General features: G+C 46.4%; 1 protein-coding gene across 1 annotated transcript in view; it reads right to left on the bottom strand.

The window, feature by feature from the left end:
• Positions 1 to 1792: 1792 nt before the first annotated feature.
• LOC104333073 (E3 ubiquitin-protein ligase rnf213-alpha-like) overlaps positions 1793 to 17218 on the bottom strand; it is a 76291-nt gene continuing 60865 nt past the window's right edge. The window contains 5 exon segments of the mRNA XM_075418513.1: positions 1793 to 12391; positions 13783 to 13943; positions 14354 to 14443; positions 14641 to 14841; positions 15371 to 15448. Of these exon segments, the coding sequence (XP_075274628.1) occupies positions 12214 to 12391; positions 13783 to 13943; positions 14354 to 14443; positions 14641 to 14841; positions 15371 to 15448 (708 nt within the window). The 3' untranslated portion in view covers positions 1793 to 12213.

Raw genomic sequence — 17218 nt, 5'->3', positions numbered from 1 at the left:
CTGAGCCAGATGGGTGCAGTCTGTATTGACAAGGGCACTTGGTTTCTATGAAGGAGTTTTATTCATCTATCCATCTGCTTCTTATCCGTGCAACAGTGAAATGGAGCAGCCTTTGCATATTTATACCCTTTTTCAGCCTGCAGCACTACGAGAACTGAACGACACAATCACAGGGAAGTTTGTCCACTTAGAAACACTCCAGCAACCATAGCAGAATAAATGTGAAATGAATGTTATCTTTTAATTATTTTTAATCAATAATAGAGCTTGGCAAATTCTGCAAAGAAATATTCATCAGTGTTAGCTCAAACAAAAATTGTGCTTTTGCTTTGGTATTCACTCTCCTTTGTAATGGTGTTCTGAGAAGGTGCATACAGATGATTTGTGCTCAGCTGAACACGAGTGCGGTGCAGAGAGGCTATTCTTCAAAAGGGAGGGTGGCCTTGTGATTAAAGTGCCATGTCTCAGGAGCTCAGGGACGGGTACTTAGTGCTGTTGCAAACTTTCTTTTGTGACCTTCATTTAGGGAAGGATTTCAGAGCACGTACTGGACCAGGCACTTGGCCATCAGTTGGTATTTGGGTGCTGGATCCTACCTTGTGCCTTTGAAAATTTTGCCTTAGAAGTATCTAAATAGCTTCAATTCCCCTTGTGCAAAATTTGGATATTTGGTATTTCCTTCTTGTCATCTGTAATTTGTCTTATCTACTTACACCATAGACTGTTGCAGGCAGGGGCTGTCTCTGAGTGCTTCTGAGGCTCACAGAGCAATTTTGAGACCTCTGGAGCCACCGTTGCAGAAATCAATTCGTGCAGAGTGAAAAACCTTATCAAGGTTCCTGAAATGGCCATCTTCAAACTGCTGTGATTTCTTTCTAGCTGTGTGTCATTCTGGGCAGCAGCAGAGAGCAAGGGAGCGTGCCCTGCCAGGTCTGTGTTGGCTCCATCCTGGGCTGTGATGTCTCAGCCACCATCTCCAGGGTATGAATCCACCATGGCTACAAGGTCTGAAGTCCTGGAGGTCAAGGAAGATCAAAGCACCTGGCACAGTGTTTTTTCCCCCCATTTTTTACCCCACAAGAAGAAGCTCATGCACCGTATTGAAGAGGGAAGTACAAGACCAGGCTTAAGACAGGATGGCCTTTGGCAGGTTGAAAGCGACGGTGAACAGCTCTCCAACAGCACAGAGATGGCCGTGGATAGTCTTGGGGCTTTTGAAGCATTCCCATAAAGCGACAGATCAAAATAGCTTCTGTGGATAGTTCCCAGACACAGGAAATGGCTGTCGTAACCTGCTAAAATACCAGCTGCTGAATACTATTGTGTAAATGGAGACCACGGCTAACTGGATAGCGTCTTTTCTTCGTGCTGCAGGGGGATACATGTGACACACCTTCGTATATGCCCGAGATATATGCCCATATACATGTTCAAAGGAGGTTATGTTGGGCAGAGGCAAAGTGAACGTGGTGTGTAGAGGCAGAAATGGCACATTTTTTTTAAACTTCTGTACTCTCAAAATAAATTGCAGAATTGAATAACCCAATTCAAATAAAATCTGTAACCTCTCCTTTCCTCTGCAGGTTCAAAGGCCAGTGCAAGCCAAGGCTGATTTGAGGTGTAAAGGTTTCCCCCAGCAACACACTCTCAAGACCAGATCTACTGCGCCATGAAGGACAGGGGGCCTGGGCTTTGAGGAGAGCGACCACAGCCCAGCTGCCAGTGCTGCTGGCTGCTGTTACTGTCCCTCCGGCTCACCCTGTTCGGGCAGCGTTTGGCACATGCGAAGAGAGGCTGTGAGCAGGACATACGCAGTGCTGCACCTTTCCACGTTGGGGTTTTCCTCCTAACCTTTGAGCTGGTAGCGATGACATCTCAACCACCCCACCTCTGCCTGCAGTGTCACCCTTGTGTCTTTGCCGGGTTCTGCTCTGCAGAGGTCTCCTGGATTCTCCTGATGATTGTGCAACAGCAAAGGCAGCTGGAGCTGCAGCCACGAAACAACAAGGGCTATATCAGAGCTGGGCTTTGGGGCCTGGGGTGCGGGTGGTTTGCCCTGTCCAGGGCTGAGCAGATGACAGCCGGGGTTGCAAACAGAGGTTGCAGCTCCCAGCATCCATGACATGATATGGTCTGATCATGGGTGCCATCCCCACGCGTGATATTAGGGCTTGATAACAGGCTGAGCTTCTGCTTGCATTTCTGCCTAACGAGCTGCAGCCACCGGCCGGGATCAGGGTCTTCGCAGTCCACAGGAGCCAGCCTTGCCCCGCTGCCTTGGCCATGCAGGATGTGATGCTGCTCTGCTCCCTGTCCTGGAGGTGCTGTGGTGCTCAAGGAGCTGCTACATGGTGGATGACATTGCTGAAAGCTGCATTAGCTGCTTGGGAGGTGTTACAAAACCTGCCAGTGTTTCTTTATCTGACAGGGCAGCCTTAGTGCTAGCAATACAAAGATATCAGCTGTGACTCGTTCTCTCCAGCTTGGACATATACCAATCAAATTATGCATATTGCAAAGCATTATGCTGCATAACAACTGCAGACACATAAAAGTGGGTTTCACTGATGTTTAGTTCTTGCTCTTCAGTGACAGCAATCTTCACATTTGTATATTTTCTAGTAGATTTATAAAATATATTTGTCTCACCTTGTTATAATGTATACAATCATCAGTAATCTATATAAACTACAGCTAGTAATGACAGGGGATGGCACCAGAACTGGTCATCCACAGAGTGGGTTAATTCATGCAGCAAAGTAAATATCTTATTCTAATTTATTAGCTAATATTCTAGCAAGCAAAGCATTATTTCTCTGTGATCTTTCAATAGCTTATATTATTTATTTGCTTGATATCCATCAGTTCCATCTTCTTCCACTAGTAAACAAATTTTCTTTATATTTGGCATAAATAAGGAAGCAGTAACACTAGGGTGACATTCTAGTGCAACAGAACAACAGCTACTGAAATCCTTGTGTTTTCTAGGCATAGTCAGTCTTACTGCAGAGAGCTTTTAACATTGCTCCTTAATGCTTTGTTTCAAATCGGACAGATAAAGAGATATTTAATGGCTAGTGTGTTCAGTACTATTAAAAATTGGTGTCTTTACCTTTCTTTCTTTCCCTCTAAAGGAGATGTTGATTTAAAACTGTTTAAGGCTTAAGTTTATCAGTTGCCAATTAAGTTTTTAAGTTAATCGTCTGCATTTGAACTATTATGTAAATTGCCTTGGTTAAGCCCCAGTTACTAGACAGGTATAAATTTCCTCTAATAGTTATCTGTACAGTCTGAGATTGTTACTTCTGTCCCAATTCAATCACAGTATTTTATTATTTATCAGTCACCTGTCCTAGATTCTTTCCATACTTACACACTTGCTTGACAGAACGTACTGGAGTCAAGAGTAATGTCAGTAAGCTGAGCTGTTTCCCTTCGAGCTCTCATCCCGTGGTGGAGGACCTTGTAACACAACCCAACAAAACCCATCAAGATGATTATTAGATTTTTGAGCACATTTCCCCAAAGCTTAAACTAAGATTAATGAAATCTCATCTTCCAGGATGGGTTTGCTCTTTGTTTTGGTACTTCTGTGTGTTACACTGTAAGGCTGACAATTTCCATGGTTACAACTGGATCTTGCCCTTACCTGGAAAGCCCCTGTGAGGTTTCATTGAAGCGCTGGCACACAGCCTGCCCTCCTGCATTGCACTTTTTGTCCTTTGGGGCCTTTCCAAGTCCCCTGCCTTTTTTGCTGCTTCTTTTCTTTTTGAGTTGCAGCCTATCTGGATAGCTATCTTTTGGGTTTTTTTTTCTTTTTACGATTCGTTTTAATTGAATATATAGCTATTGAATACTTAGTATTTCTAGCTGATGTCAATCCAGTACTTCATTATCAATGTACTACAACTGAGGTGTCTTATTTCTTGGCCAGTCATTGCCATGTGAGAAGAAGGTCCATGTACGACAGGGGCAGAACATAAACCATTAGAGTGACTGGAAGTTTTTCATCCCAGTCTTTTCCTGTGCTGCTGGCTGTCTTTCTCAAGGCTTCCTTTAACGTTCCATTCATGCTGCCCTCTTGAGTTGGAGCTTTGGGAATATCCTTTAATGTGAAATCATTGCTTGACTCCTAAAATGTTGTCTAATTTTGGAGCAGCTGCTCTATCCCTGCGTCTCTGTGTACTCCACAGCTTTTAGGGCTGCAGCCTTTGCTAGTGCATCCATACTCTGTAACTTCAGTTCCCTCTTTTAGTCTGATTTTTGGTGGGCTTTCACATGCATGACTTGTTTATCACCATGTCTTTTCCTTAGGGTTTGGGCCACTTGTTCCCAGAGGGCAACTTGTAGTATTAGCTTGAATTCTCTTGAACGTGTTCCTTTGTTTTGCCATGTTGCAGCCAGACAGCAATAGTTTGGCAAATCTACAAAAAGAGCAAGTAGTTTTTCCCAGTCCTGATTTCATACTATTTCTTTAGCAGCTCAAGTTTCAGTTGCTTGAGCTGAAAGGAGGAGTATTTCGTTTTCGTGTATGTTTTTGCGCTTAGCCAAATAGCTGCAAATCCTCTTTCAGGTTGTCTATATTTACAGTAACTGGATCCATCAGCAAACAGTATTAGCCATTTTTCTTTTCTCCTTCTTTTTAAGTCTGAGTCTGGATTTAACAGTGAAATTTGCTTCCTGAGATTTTCATGTTCAGATTCCCATATTTGGTAGAGGTGCAAAAACCTTTGCTCTTCTCAGTGTTTTCCCCTGACTCATCAAGGCTGGCATGCGCAGCACTAGCTGTGGTTTGCTACCCACTGTTTCGAGCTTTCGCAGCACTGTGCGTTTGCTCGGTCTGTGCCGGGGGTGACTTCCCTGTGTCCCCGGTGCGTGCTCTTCCATACGGTGTGAGCGCTGGCCCCAGGGCTGTCAGAGCTCTTGCCCCACACACAGTTTTTCCTTTTGCATCAATACTATCCCCATCTTGTCAGTGATGAGTCACTGACTGTGCAATGGGTCTCCCATGCTGGGGCATGCCAGTGCAGGAGCCTGAGCAAAATCTTCCTGCAGCCATCTCGGTGCCCCCGCCTGGTCCAGGCCCCATGGCCACCATCTCTCCTCCTTGAGGGATGTGGTCAGTGTCTGACTTTTGTCTGTTAACATGAGGATAAAACCTCTTTAAAGTTAAATATTCCTTACAAGTCCCATGATCCTGATATTATTGAGCATACGTGTGTGTTCCAATGAGCTCTACCTGTTCTTTGTCAGCAATCTGCCCTCTTGACCTGTAATTATACCCAGCTCTTTAAGTTCCCGCTGTACCAGTTGGGCCTTTGGTCACCTAAACTGAAACTTGGTTTCCTGTTACCTGCAGCACTATCTCTTTATTCACTCTCACATCCACACAAGAGCGTCCATGGATCAAAATACCATCTACAGGAGGTGTAACTGATGCTTGACTGTTTTCCAGAAAATTCTCCCACATTTCTGTAACACACACAAGGCAGGTTGCTGGAGCATTAGGAAGCCTAAAGCACTAGCTGCCCCATCTGAGTATGAAACAGTCCTAAAATTTGTGTTTCTACTTCATGTTAAGTACAGGTCGTGGCTTCTTTGGTAGGTCTCCAGGATCCCCACGGGGCTCTTGCATTGAGCCAGCTGAGGTTTCTGCACCTGTTAGCATTTTGGGGCTGCATGTATTCACTTTGTTTTGATCAGCACTCTAGTTTCTTGTTGCTCCTGTAAAGCATGGACAGGTCTGGGAGGGAGCACCTGGAGGTTTTGAAGAGGTGAGCATCCCTACTGTGAAGAATCAGGTCTATCTGAGTCAGGCTTTACTGCTTGTTCCTTGTCCAGCTCTTGTGGTTAGTTTAGGTTGTTGTTCCAAAAACAGGTGCCGCTAGCCTGGCACTTCTGTTTTCTCCTTCAGTCCTCAGCTCCATGACCTGCTAAAATTCCCTCTTCTGTCGCTGTCTCCGGCACTCTACCAAAATCAGTGGCCTTTGGCTCAACTTTGAAATACCACTTTTTCTCCATTAACCTTGTTTTCTATCGAGCAAACAATTAGTGGCAAATGTTACTGCTTCACAGACCCTCTTCTTCTTTCTCTTTATATCTTCTATCTATCTATGCCCTGTAAAATTATTCTGCCTCAATGATTTTCCTCTTAAGCTAGAGCTGAGTCAAATGCTGTTGATTTACAGGTTCAGTAATTGCCCTAGCAGCTGGTGCCAATCCATCCATCACTGCAGGTTTAATTTGCACCTCAGTGTTAGGTTGCTGTCTTGGTCCCTCAGGACCTCCTGCATGGAATCTGATCCTGTATTCAGTACCTGCTTTCTTGATTAAAAAAACACCCCTCTGATCCTTCCTCAGCTTTCTCGTCTTCCAAACCGAGTAACTACACCAGTGTGAGGGAGGGCAGCAGTGCCTCTTCAGTCCTCTGCAGTGAGCCCTGGCATTCTCCCCCAGCTCCTTCCCCTGGTGCTGCTGACACTGGGATAAGGTTGGATGGCACTGCGTTGGGGTTATGATCACTCACGGCCATTCCTGGAGCTCCTGCGAGTCCCTCCACCCCTGTACAGCCATCTCCACTCAAGGTCCTAGCAGCTTTCATAGAACTCTGGCTTGTTCCAGGCTCTGACTCTGGTCTGCTCAAACCCACTCCTACATCCCTTCAGCAGCAGCTATGCACCAGCGGTGACTGAGGTCCAGAGCCTTGCCGAGGAGCAGTCAGAGGCAGGGGCAGGTTTTGACCGAGTAACGTGGTGACTCTGCATGAGCCAGCCCGCTCCCTGGCCCAGGGGTCAATATGTGCCCCCAGAACTCTTCCAAAGACTCAGTTGTGTTCTGGCACACCAAAGCATCAGATCCATGATGATGAGTCTCTTTTGCCATTGTTCTCACAGATGCTTGTTGCCAGTCTGGATCCCAATCTCAAGTTTCTGCTGTATTAGCTCTTGTGAGCCATCCATTGAATCCTGCCTGGACTTGCTCCGCCACTGGTGTGGATGGCAGGTTCTCTGCTGCAAAGGCACATGCATGTCTGCCTCAGTTCCTTCGGCAATGCAGTCTCTTATTTTAAATCCATCCTTGCCTTTTCTAGACCTGCAATTTTCTCTCCAAGCCCTCCCTTAACCACTTTTAGTAGACTAGTCAATGTAGCTGCAACTTTCCACAAAGCCCATAGTGAACAACTTTGAAGGTTAAAGTCTTGACTTTAGTGCTCTCCTGGCAGACTGAAAATGCTCTTCCTCCCACCCCTGGAGCACTTTTGCCCATGCGGTTCACCAGCTGCCATAACTGCATGACCCAGATCCTAAACTTTGCTGTGGATGTGGGAGCCTGTGAGCAGTCTTGTTTGTATCTGGGTTGTGGTGCTTAGTGCAGGAGCCCCAGTGAGATCTGAGCCACCTCCTGGAGTCACTTTGTTTGGCCACCCTTCAGCACATGCAAGGAGGTGCTGCACACACAGAGCTCTGAAGAACAAAACTAGTATTTGCTAGCTGACACATGCAGGGTAACTGGGGCTTGAAGAGCTCGCCAGCTGAGCACAGGGAGCTTGCCTCCCCTGTACAGCACCCAGTGACTTTGCTGGCTGCACAGGCACCATCTCAGGGGAGAAGAATCATAGAATCATCAATGTTGGAAGACACCTCTAAGATCAAGTCCAACCGTCATCCCATCATCACCATGCCTACTAAACCATGTTCTGAAGTCCCATATTTACACATTTTTTTGAACACCTCCAGGCATGGTGACTCCACCACTTCCCTGGGCAGCCTGTTCCAGTACTTTACAACTCGTTCAGTAAAGGAATTTTTCCTAACATCCAATCTAAACCTCCCCTGACACAACTTGAGGCCATTTCCTCTCATCCTATCGCTGGTTACTTGGGAGAAGAGTTGGTCTCTAAAGCCCCAGGGCACATTCTCAATGATCCTGAGTTTCCTTATTCCACCTCCTTGGTTGCTTCTTGAAGGTTTTACACCTTCCCACAATGCTTTTTTTTTCTGTGAACCCTTGAACTGGTCGTGATTTCATCTCAACCACCCTACCTCTACCTGTGGTGTCACCTTGTGTCCTTTCCTGGCTCTGCTCTACGAATGTCTCGTGGCTCCTCTGATGACTGTGCAGTGCCCACATCAGCCTAAACCACAGACATGCAGCTGTGAGGGCTGTATCAGAGCTGGGCTTTGGGGCCTCAGGGGCAGGCAGTTGGCCCCGGGGGGATGGAGAGGTGATGACTGGGATTGCAGACAGAGGTTTACATCCCCAGCTGCTGCTGTAGACAGTTCAGCAGCCACAAGTCAGGGAACTGTGGTAAATCCCCCGCTCAGCTCATGCGAACAAATGGATGCTGCTGGTACTAGGTCTCCAGGGCTGTGACGTCTCCTTACTGATTCCAGTAACATCAGTTTGAAGATGGGTGCTGTGGTCCACTGTGCAAGCTGTAACACAGTGAGCAGAGACCTACACTGGTGAACACTAGGAATGTCATTAAGATTTTTCGCTCCTGCACAGGAAAAAAAGGTTTTTCTGAGCAAAAAACCTGATAGTAGTCGGAGCGTACAAGCAGGATGCTTGAGCAGGAGTGATTACAGGAGTGCGGTAAATAAGAGGGCTAGTTGCAGTGACGCGGAGAGAACTGTAAGTTGTACGTTTTGTCTGTGTATGCAGGCTGGCACATCAATTTTGTAGCCAAAAATCTATCCCATCTGTATGATTTACTTTCTCCTTCTACCATGTCCCTTTATTAAGTTAAATCAATCATCCCACTGCTCTGTGATTTCTAGTTTTATATTTTGCTGGGAATGTGTCACAAAGTGAAAAGGGGAAGTTTTGATGTGTTACTAAAACCAGACTTGTCTGCCTAGGGTGAGATTGGAAGAATTTAGTTTTCTCTTGGGTGAATTCTGACAGATTATATAAATTTCCATCTTTCCCTCTTCTTCCTCCTCCTCCTCAACCCAAACCTGGCTGCAAAGAAAGGCCTTGATATAGGTGGTGGCCAAAGCTTAGCTGTTTCCCAGCCTGTCCTGGCACACCTTGACCTGCACCGTGTAATACCTGTGGCATTTTAGGGCTCTGTGGCAGCTCTGCACGAAGTCATAGATGGATGGACGAAGGTGAAGAACTCAGCCCCATCCCAGGTTGCCCTGATGGCCTCCAACAGCCGAGTGTGACTGGCATTGGCCATGACCAGCTGAGTGTTTAATGACTCCAAGGATGGAGATGCCATCAGCTAACTGTCTGGCCAACATTAAGTGATATGGTAAGTCTTTGTCTTCACCAAGGTTCATCCAAGGAGAATCTGACCAATGTGGGAGACCTTGTGTTGGGAGGGAATGTAAAAGGAGTTTCCCATTCAAGTGGAGGGAGAAATGGCTGGTCAAATATCAAGGCCATGGTCTGGGGAATACTGCAGTCCAAACATGCTAGCTTACCCACCACCCCGTGTGCTCTCCACTCCGAACCTGGACATATAGAGTTTTATTTTTGTATTGGAGGAAAAGGCAGAGGGGCAGGTATGGCCCTGCCATGACACTGTTCCCTCTCTCAGAAATGGAGACATCGTCTCTCCCTCTCACATCCCTTTACCTGTGCTGAGTAGCTCCTATCATCCCTGCTCTCTCTGCTATGCCATAGGGTGTGTGTGGCCACAGGCCTTTAGAAGCCCTGTGTGAAGGGCTACGTCTAGGGCTAGGCTCCCTCCCTAAACCCTCCCTAGACCTATTAAAAGCCCTTTTTCCCCGAGGGAAGGTCCAATGTGTGTCTAAATTGCCTCTCCTTTTCTCCCGTTCTTCTCAAGGGTGGGAAGCAGCTACTCCCCAAGTCCAACTCTTCTCCTTTGGATTGGAGAGTTGAGAAGTAGCGGACTGAGATGGTGATGATGTTTATTAATTAAGGGAAACACACCTCGAAAAAGCTCATAACACCTGAACTGCCACATAAACACACCACTTCTTAGTAGCATAATTCACGATTATGTCACTGCAAGTAATACAGAGTGACAATTCTGTAGCTTATTACTAGTATTAGTCCTGATATTATGTTACTATAAAGAAATCTTAAAATGAAGCACTTATTAAGCTGCAATTCTATGGTCTTTCTTCCTGCACTTAGTATTAAGGTACCAAGTCTATCATTCCTTATTAGTTTACACATCTTCACTGCACCCTCCCACATGAAGTCTTGTGGATCAACCTGGTGGAGAGACCAGCGTGTTCTCCAAGCAGAGCTCCCTCCAGCATCCCCAGTGGTGTTGGGTCCACAGCTTGGCATCTGCACTCCTTCGATCAGAGGCTTCCCACCCTGCTTTGTTCTCCACCTGATCTTATACCTCCTTGCCCATTTTTTTCCTTTTCCTGAATCCACATTTTTACCTCTCTTACACCGTTTTTTCGCCCTTTGGTCTCCTCCCAAGTAAATCATCCCTAATTACTCGTTGGTCTCAATTCTGTTACATTCATACCCATATGCTTCTGGGGCAGATTTATCTTACTTTATCCTTATTCCCCTACCTAAGTTTAATTAAGCAAAAACAATTTCTCAGCTCAGGCGCAGAGCTTGCATACCACAGCAACAATATTTGGACATTTTGTTCTTACATCCTATCTCTGTACTGGCACAGTTTTCAGTACACTCCCAGTTCCCATGGGAGGTTGTGGCCAGTTTTGGAGCCCGGTGTCCTAGCAGCGCCCCTGGCTCTTAACCCCAGCCCTGTGGCAAGTCCAAGTCTCCATAGAACTACTCCAAGAAGACATCACTGCGGGTGAGCCCAGCTTGTTCATGCCCACAGAGTCCTGGCTCACCTCCCTGTGTCGTCCTCCACTGGCGTGGCATGATGGAAGGACATGAGCCGGTCGTTCTACTTCTTGCTGCTTAACTGCAAAGTTGTGGCAGGGAGAAGGGGAAGCCCAGGTTTTGCTTTGCACGAGGGCTGGAAGGACCCATCAATTCCTTTCTTTCTCCATGAGCTTATAGCACCTAAGCTGTCTGAGCTTTAGTGCTGTACAACTGTGTGTTCTACCATTACAATAGTGTTTATGTGTGCATGTGTGTATATATTTTTAAACACATGCATGTATGTGTGTATATATGCATGCGTATATACATATGTACATATACACATATATTTTCATGTATATATGTATATGTATACACACACACATATATATAAGGTGACTAACACAAGTAACAGGAGGTTACTATATGCAGAATAAAGTACGTATGACCCTACAATAAAAACGCAAAGAGGAGTACAGGCATGGGATGAGAGTGGAGGCCTTGAAAATACAGGCACAAGATAATATTCGAAGCCCCAGGACTATACACAGCTCACCAATCATCAACCACTCATCACCAGAGAAATTCAGTCTTGGGAACTGGGATCGATTTTGGAGATACCTAAGAAAACAAAGTTGGGACCACTAAGGAAGCACAGCCTATACTTCTAGGTCAGGATGACCAAAGCTAAAGATCTGATCTGGGCCAGCTGAAGGGGGGGCTCATCATCTCTCTCAAGGTGCAGAGTGCCCAAATGTGGAAGTACCACTGCTGATCCATGCTGCAGTTCTGCAGCTGCTGTAAGTTTCTTGCTTTTGCTTTTATTTCTAGGTGTATTTTTGTTTGCATTGCTCTTGCTGCCTTGAGTATGCTGTCAGAGCTATTAGGAAAAAGCATAAACACAGTACTAAGCACTCAAATGAGGTACCCTTTCCTTCCGCCATTCCAGCTGATTGCTTTTGCTAACTGCTCTGAAACTTATATGCAAAAAACTGGCAGAAAACTGAATGGTTAGTGGGGAGATTTTTGTCAGGGACCAGCAGGCGTGGGGTTGTTCCACACAGAAAAATGAGCTGGGAGCAGAGGGTGTCCCAAGCAGAGGCAGGATGGTGTCCCCACTGAGCAGGCACAATACCACAGAACGTGGGCAGAGCCAGAAAGGTGAGGCGATGAGACAGGCCCAGGGTCAATGCTGGAAGACTAGTGAGCAAATCAGGATTGTCAGGTCACAGGGCTGGACATCAATGCACCTACAGCATAGCTTGGGCAGGGACAGCAAGCTCAGGGCTGAGCTTAAGTGGAGCTCCTGGACCAGTGGACAGTGGGTGCATGGGTGGAAATCCTGGGGGCAATTGGTCAGGACAATTAAGGCACTTGGGGCACTGACAACTGGGTAGGAGAAGCTGCAGGTGAGTTAATTCCTGGGGGACTTAGCAAGAGTTAGGTTGGTCTCTTCTGGATGTAGGCAAGGCTGTGAAGTTTGCTGGTCCTCACAGCTTTCTTCCAGATGGAAACAACATTCCTCAGTAGTAGGTCTGGACTCAAAGTGCCTGTCAGGTTTGCAATGGAGGCATCATCTTGCCTGTCTTCCAGGAAGGATATGAAAGTTTCCTTTAACCTGTGGGTGAGACAGATCGTAATTTTAAGTGTCTGGAGGACTGCTGGGTTTCCAAATGCCCTGACCTTCGACAGACAATGCTGGCAGTCAATGACAGTCCGTGCTGGTAGCCCTCAGATGGCCTTGCAGCTTGAAGCCAGGCAGTATTCTGTGGGGTATCTCTGGTGGTATCAGATAAAAATGTGGGCAACTGTTGGTCAACATTGTCAACAGCACCCAAATAGAGGTTATGGCCTCCTCAAAGCTGAGCTTAACAGTCAGCCTCACTGACTGCCTCTCCCATTTCAGGTAGAACACAACACAACATGCTGAACCTGTCTATACTCAGCTTGATAGATCCCCAGCTCCCTCCTTCATGGTGTCTGTCTTGCTGTCACTGTGTCATTAGGAGACCTTTCTCATGCAAGAAAGAGGGAAAGGGAGGTGGTGTGGACATATCCTCACATTGGGGTATCTCATTGGTCCTGTGTAGGGTGCACCTTTTTTCTTTCCTTACATGATCCCTTTTTTTTTTTTTCCCCCAAGGCCAGACACCTGCTGAACTCTGTTAACAAGAATTTAGTCATCTGGTTAAGTAAAGTGATTTTTCTCCTCTGTTGGCACTTGCGAAATCACATCTGGAGGACTGTGTCTGATTTTGTGCTCCTAGTACAAGAAAAACATTCTGGAGTGAGTTCAGTGGAGCGCAACCAGTACAGTTAGAGATCTGGAGCACAGGACATATGAAAAGCAGGTAGAGAACTGGGTTATTCAGCCTGCAGCAGAGAAGGTAAAGGGGAACTTTCAATGCATCTTTAACTAGATAGTGGTAGGGTGTCAAGAACAGGAAGCCAGACTCTTCTTGGAGTCCCCAGTGAAAAGACAAGAGTTAACAAGCACAAGATGCAACAGTGGAAAACCTGGCTAAACATAAAGAAAAAAACACTCTCCACTTGGGTGGTGCAGCCCTGGGACAATGCAGAATGCTGGTGGCACTGTCCTTGGAGATAGACAGAACACAACTGGACAAGACCTTGAACAGTCTGCCGTTGTGCTGAAGTCAGACCTGCTTAAACCAAAGGGATGGACCAGAGACCTCTAGAGGGCCTTCCTGACCTGTCTCCATCATGGTATGATTTTTAGTGGTTCCCTTGATTCCCCATGTCATGCCAGATGGATTGAAGGTGCTGGAGTTTCTGCTGTATTTTACTCCCACTTCTCTTTATCTGGGCATAACAGTAAGACTCAATGATGCTTATCACAGCTGCAGTAACTCCCACTTTTGGAAGGCATGGCCTTTCTCTCCAGAAAGCTTCAAGAGCTCACCTTAAAAGTGACTTCAAGACCCCTTCCATCTGGGTCTAAAGAGTTGGCAGTTACCCTGGAACAAACCAGGAAAAATCTGCTCTTACCCCCACTGTGGATCAAAGTCATCTGGAGGCGCAATGATCATCTCATGGAGCTCAATGAGGAACAAGTCCAGGTTAACTGTGGAGAGTGCAGTATTCAAAGCCTTGTCCTCCTCTGCACTCAACTCCTTCTGGTACTGCTCGGAAACCAAGCAGAAGGGATTCTGCAATGACAACAACATCAGCATGAGGATGACCTGGGAGTGCCTGCAAAGACCATCTAGGGGCTACATCTGCCAGAAGATGTAGAATTTGGACTCTCTTTGTTCCTGGCTCTTATTCCAGGGTCATCAGAAACCACAGCACCAACTGCTGATATGATCCACTCCAGAAAGCACCACTGCTTCTGTCATTACATGTTGTGGATGGCCCTTTTCCAAGGGTCTTATGTGACTGAAGTGATGAATATTGATTTGCTCTTGCTGAATGGTAAGATACTAAAATCACAAAAAAATTCTTTTTTTTCTTTCCTAAAAATTTCCAAAGTTTTCCACAGAAAAGCAACTTTGTCAAAAAGTTTCTCTCTTCCTGTAGATCTTGTAGACTGTTTTGTGCACCAGGCTGTCTCCCTCACCTGATTCATCTGCACCAGCAGCACAGATCTCTTTGCTGACAACGTCTGCCACAGAGACAGGATGTGCTTCAGCTGAGTGTTTGGTACCACCTGGAGGAGGAGAAAACAGATGGACAATCAGTCATCCTGTTCCTGCTCTTCAGAAAGGCCACGACTGAGCTGGACATATTCAGCTCGCAAAAAACCATGTGACCTAAAAGGGGATGTCTTAATCCTTAGGGGAGGGTACAAAGGATGGAAATATTCAGCCAATTTCCTATTCAGTAAAAGCAAAGCGCCTTGCTTACCGGCATGTCTCTGAACTGTTCTGCATTTGCATCCATCTTCAGCTCATTTTTTACGTATTCAGACAACTGGCGCTCTGGATCCCCCCCAGTCACAGCCAGGAACTCGGCAGCCACATTCAAGGTGGCAAGTGTTTGGGAAATAGTATTTATCGATTGGGCTTCTTCCATGATCCATTTCAGCTGGTTCACACTCAGTGATTCCTATCAACAGGAGAAATATAGCCAGACTGTGACTCTGACACATGACGTCTGGGTCCTGCAGGTGAGTCTGTACAGCAAAGTGACCGTATAACCTTCAGCGCCAGTTCTGCCCTCTTATCAGAGGAAAAGTTAGAGATACCTGGGTGACGTCCATGGGAAAGACACGGACTCTACAAGGATATGGGTTCCCCAGCCTAGTTGCAAGCAGGAAAAATAACCCAACTGTTGCCACCTGTGCTGATCCACCATGCCAGTGCATGGCGTGCTGCGGTCACCACATCCCCTTGTTTAGGCACTTGTACAGATGAGTCTGAGTGAGTTGCCTAGATTCCCTTTAGAGCCAGCAAAGAAAACTGGTGCCTTGTGAGGCTCCAGCCATCTGCCTGATTTGGACTTTGACCTTTCTACACATCCTGCAGGTCCCATATTTTTTGTTGAGCTCTCTGTCCCCTGGGGTGGCTTATTAATAAGCATTCCAAGGCAGAAGAAATCTTGTCTGGAAAAAGAGGATGGTGAACTCCTTTTGTACCTGTTGTAGCTGTTCTCTCACTTTTGTTTTCGTGTAGTACAGGGTCTTCATGCTGCTCAGCGCGAAGCATGGAGCCGTCTGAAAAGCAAATGAGTGTCTATGAAGACACAAGGTATCACTTGGCACAGGCCAGATGGGAAGCCCATGACCATGCAGTCGGAGGCAGCTACCTACGTCTTGGCTGCAGGGCCGGTGGCAATGACAGCCTTGTGTAGGAGGTGTGGGGTAGGCGGAAGCAGGGAGTCACTATACAAGTGGAATGTAGGGACATTGCTTTGGCATGCAAGGATGGAGTTAGGAAAGACCAAGCTTATCTGGAGTTGAAACTGCTGAAGGATGTGAAGGCCAACAAGAAGGGCTTCTACATCAGCACATCAGTAGCAAAAGAATGACCAGATAAAAACTGGGCCCACTGCTCAATAAGGAAGTGGACCTACTGACAAAGGATATGGACAAGGCACTCATCAAGATACTCGGTGCTTTCTTTGCCTCACATTTTACTGTAAAGGTCTGCTTTCAGTCCTCTGTGTTTACTGGCAAAGTTTAAAGTCATGTCACAAAAAAAGAGGACCAAATTAGGGACTCCTGAGATAAGTTGCCGTTGTGGCAGCTAGGTACCACAGAGCTGCTCACTCACGTCCCTCCCCTTGTCTACGCTAGTGGGATGGCAAAAGAGAGAAGGAAGAATAGAAGTGAGAAAACAAAATAAGTCATGCAAAGGCAATCAGTCACCACCTCCCATGGGTAGACCGATGCCTGCCTACGTCCTGAACAAAGGACAGGAACCTCCCTGAGACCCCCTCTTCCCCGCTTTATTGCTGAGCATGACATTATGTGGCATGGAATATCTCCTTCATTAGTCTGGGTCATCTACCTGGCTGTGTCCCCCCCCAACCTCTTGCACATGCCCAGTCTATTCACTAGGGGGAACAGAATGAGAAATGCAGAGGGCCTTTGATGCTGTGCAAACACTGTTCAGCAATAGCTGAAATATTAGTGTGTTATCATCAGCACTGTTTCAGTCACAAATCTAAAGCACAGCACCATATGAGCTTCTAAGATGAAAATTAACTCTATCTGAGCCAGAACCAGTACAGCTGGATATATACAGGTCCATGGGACGAGATGGAACACATGCAGTGGTGCTGAGGGAGCTGGATTATGTCGTTAAGATACTTCAGTGACAGCTGACATGACATCTCAGCAAGTTTGCGGATGATACCAAATTGGGTAAAGGAGCTGATATGCTGGAGGGTGTGGCTGCCAGGCAGAGGGGTCTCAACACGCTGGAGAAATGGGCCAACAGGAACCCCATGAAGTTCAACAAAGGCAAATGCAAATTCCTGCATTTGGGATGAAACAATCGTATGCAACAGCATAGGTTGAGAGCAGACCAGCTCTGGAGCAGCTTTGCAGAAAAGACCTGTGTGTCTTGGTTGAACAAGAGTCAGCAGCATGCTCTTATAGTGAAAAAGGCCATGCGCACAGCAGGCTATATTAGCAGGAATGTAGCCAGCAGGATGAGCAAAATGACTCTTTCCATCTATTCAGCATTTATGAGATTACGTTTGAGTACTGTGTTCAATTTGGGTTCCTCAGTACAAGAGACATTGACAAATTGAAGTGAGTGCAGCAGAGCCCAACAAGGTAACTGAGGAGCTGCAGAACAGGATGCAAGGGATTGTTCATCCTGTAAACGAGAACTTTATGGGGAGGATCTAATTGCTTTTCACTGCTAAAAGGGGGATCTCAGGAAAGGCAAGAAGGGCAAGGGGCAACAAGGGATCTCCTATGTAAGCATGCAGAAAACATTTTCATGGTGAGGGTGCTAAAATATCAGAACAGAAG

Source organism: Opisthocomus hoazin, chromosome 1 (genome assembly GCF_030867145.1).
Source record: "Opisthocomus hoazin isolate bOpiHoa1 chromosome 1, bOpiHoa1.hap1, whole genome shotgun sequence".
NCBI lineage: Eukaryota > Metazoa > Chordata > Aves > Opisthocomiformes > Opisthocomidae > Opisthocomus > Opisthocomus hoazin.
The sequence above is the reverse complement of the archived record's forward strand: the minus strand, read 5'-3'. Positions and strand labels throughout refer to the sequence as shown.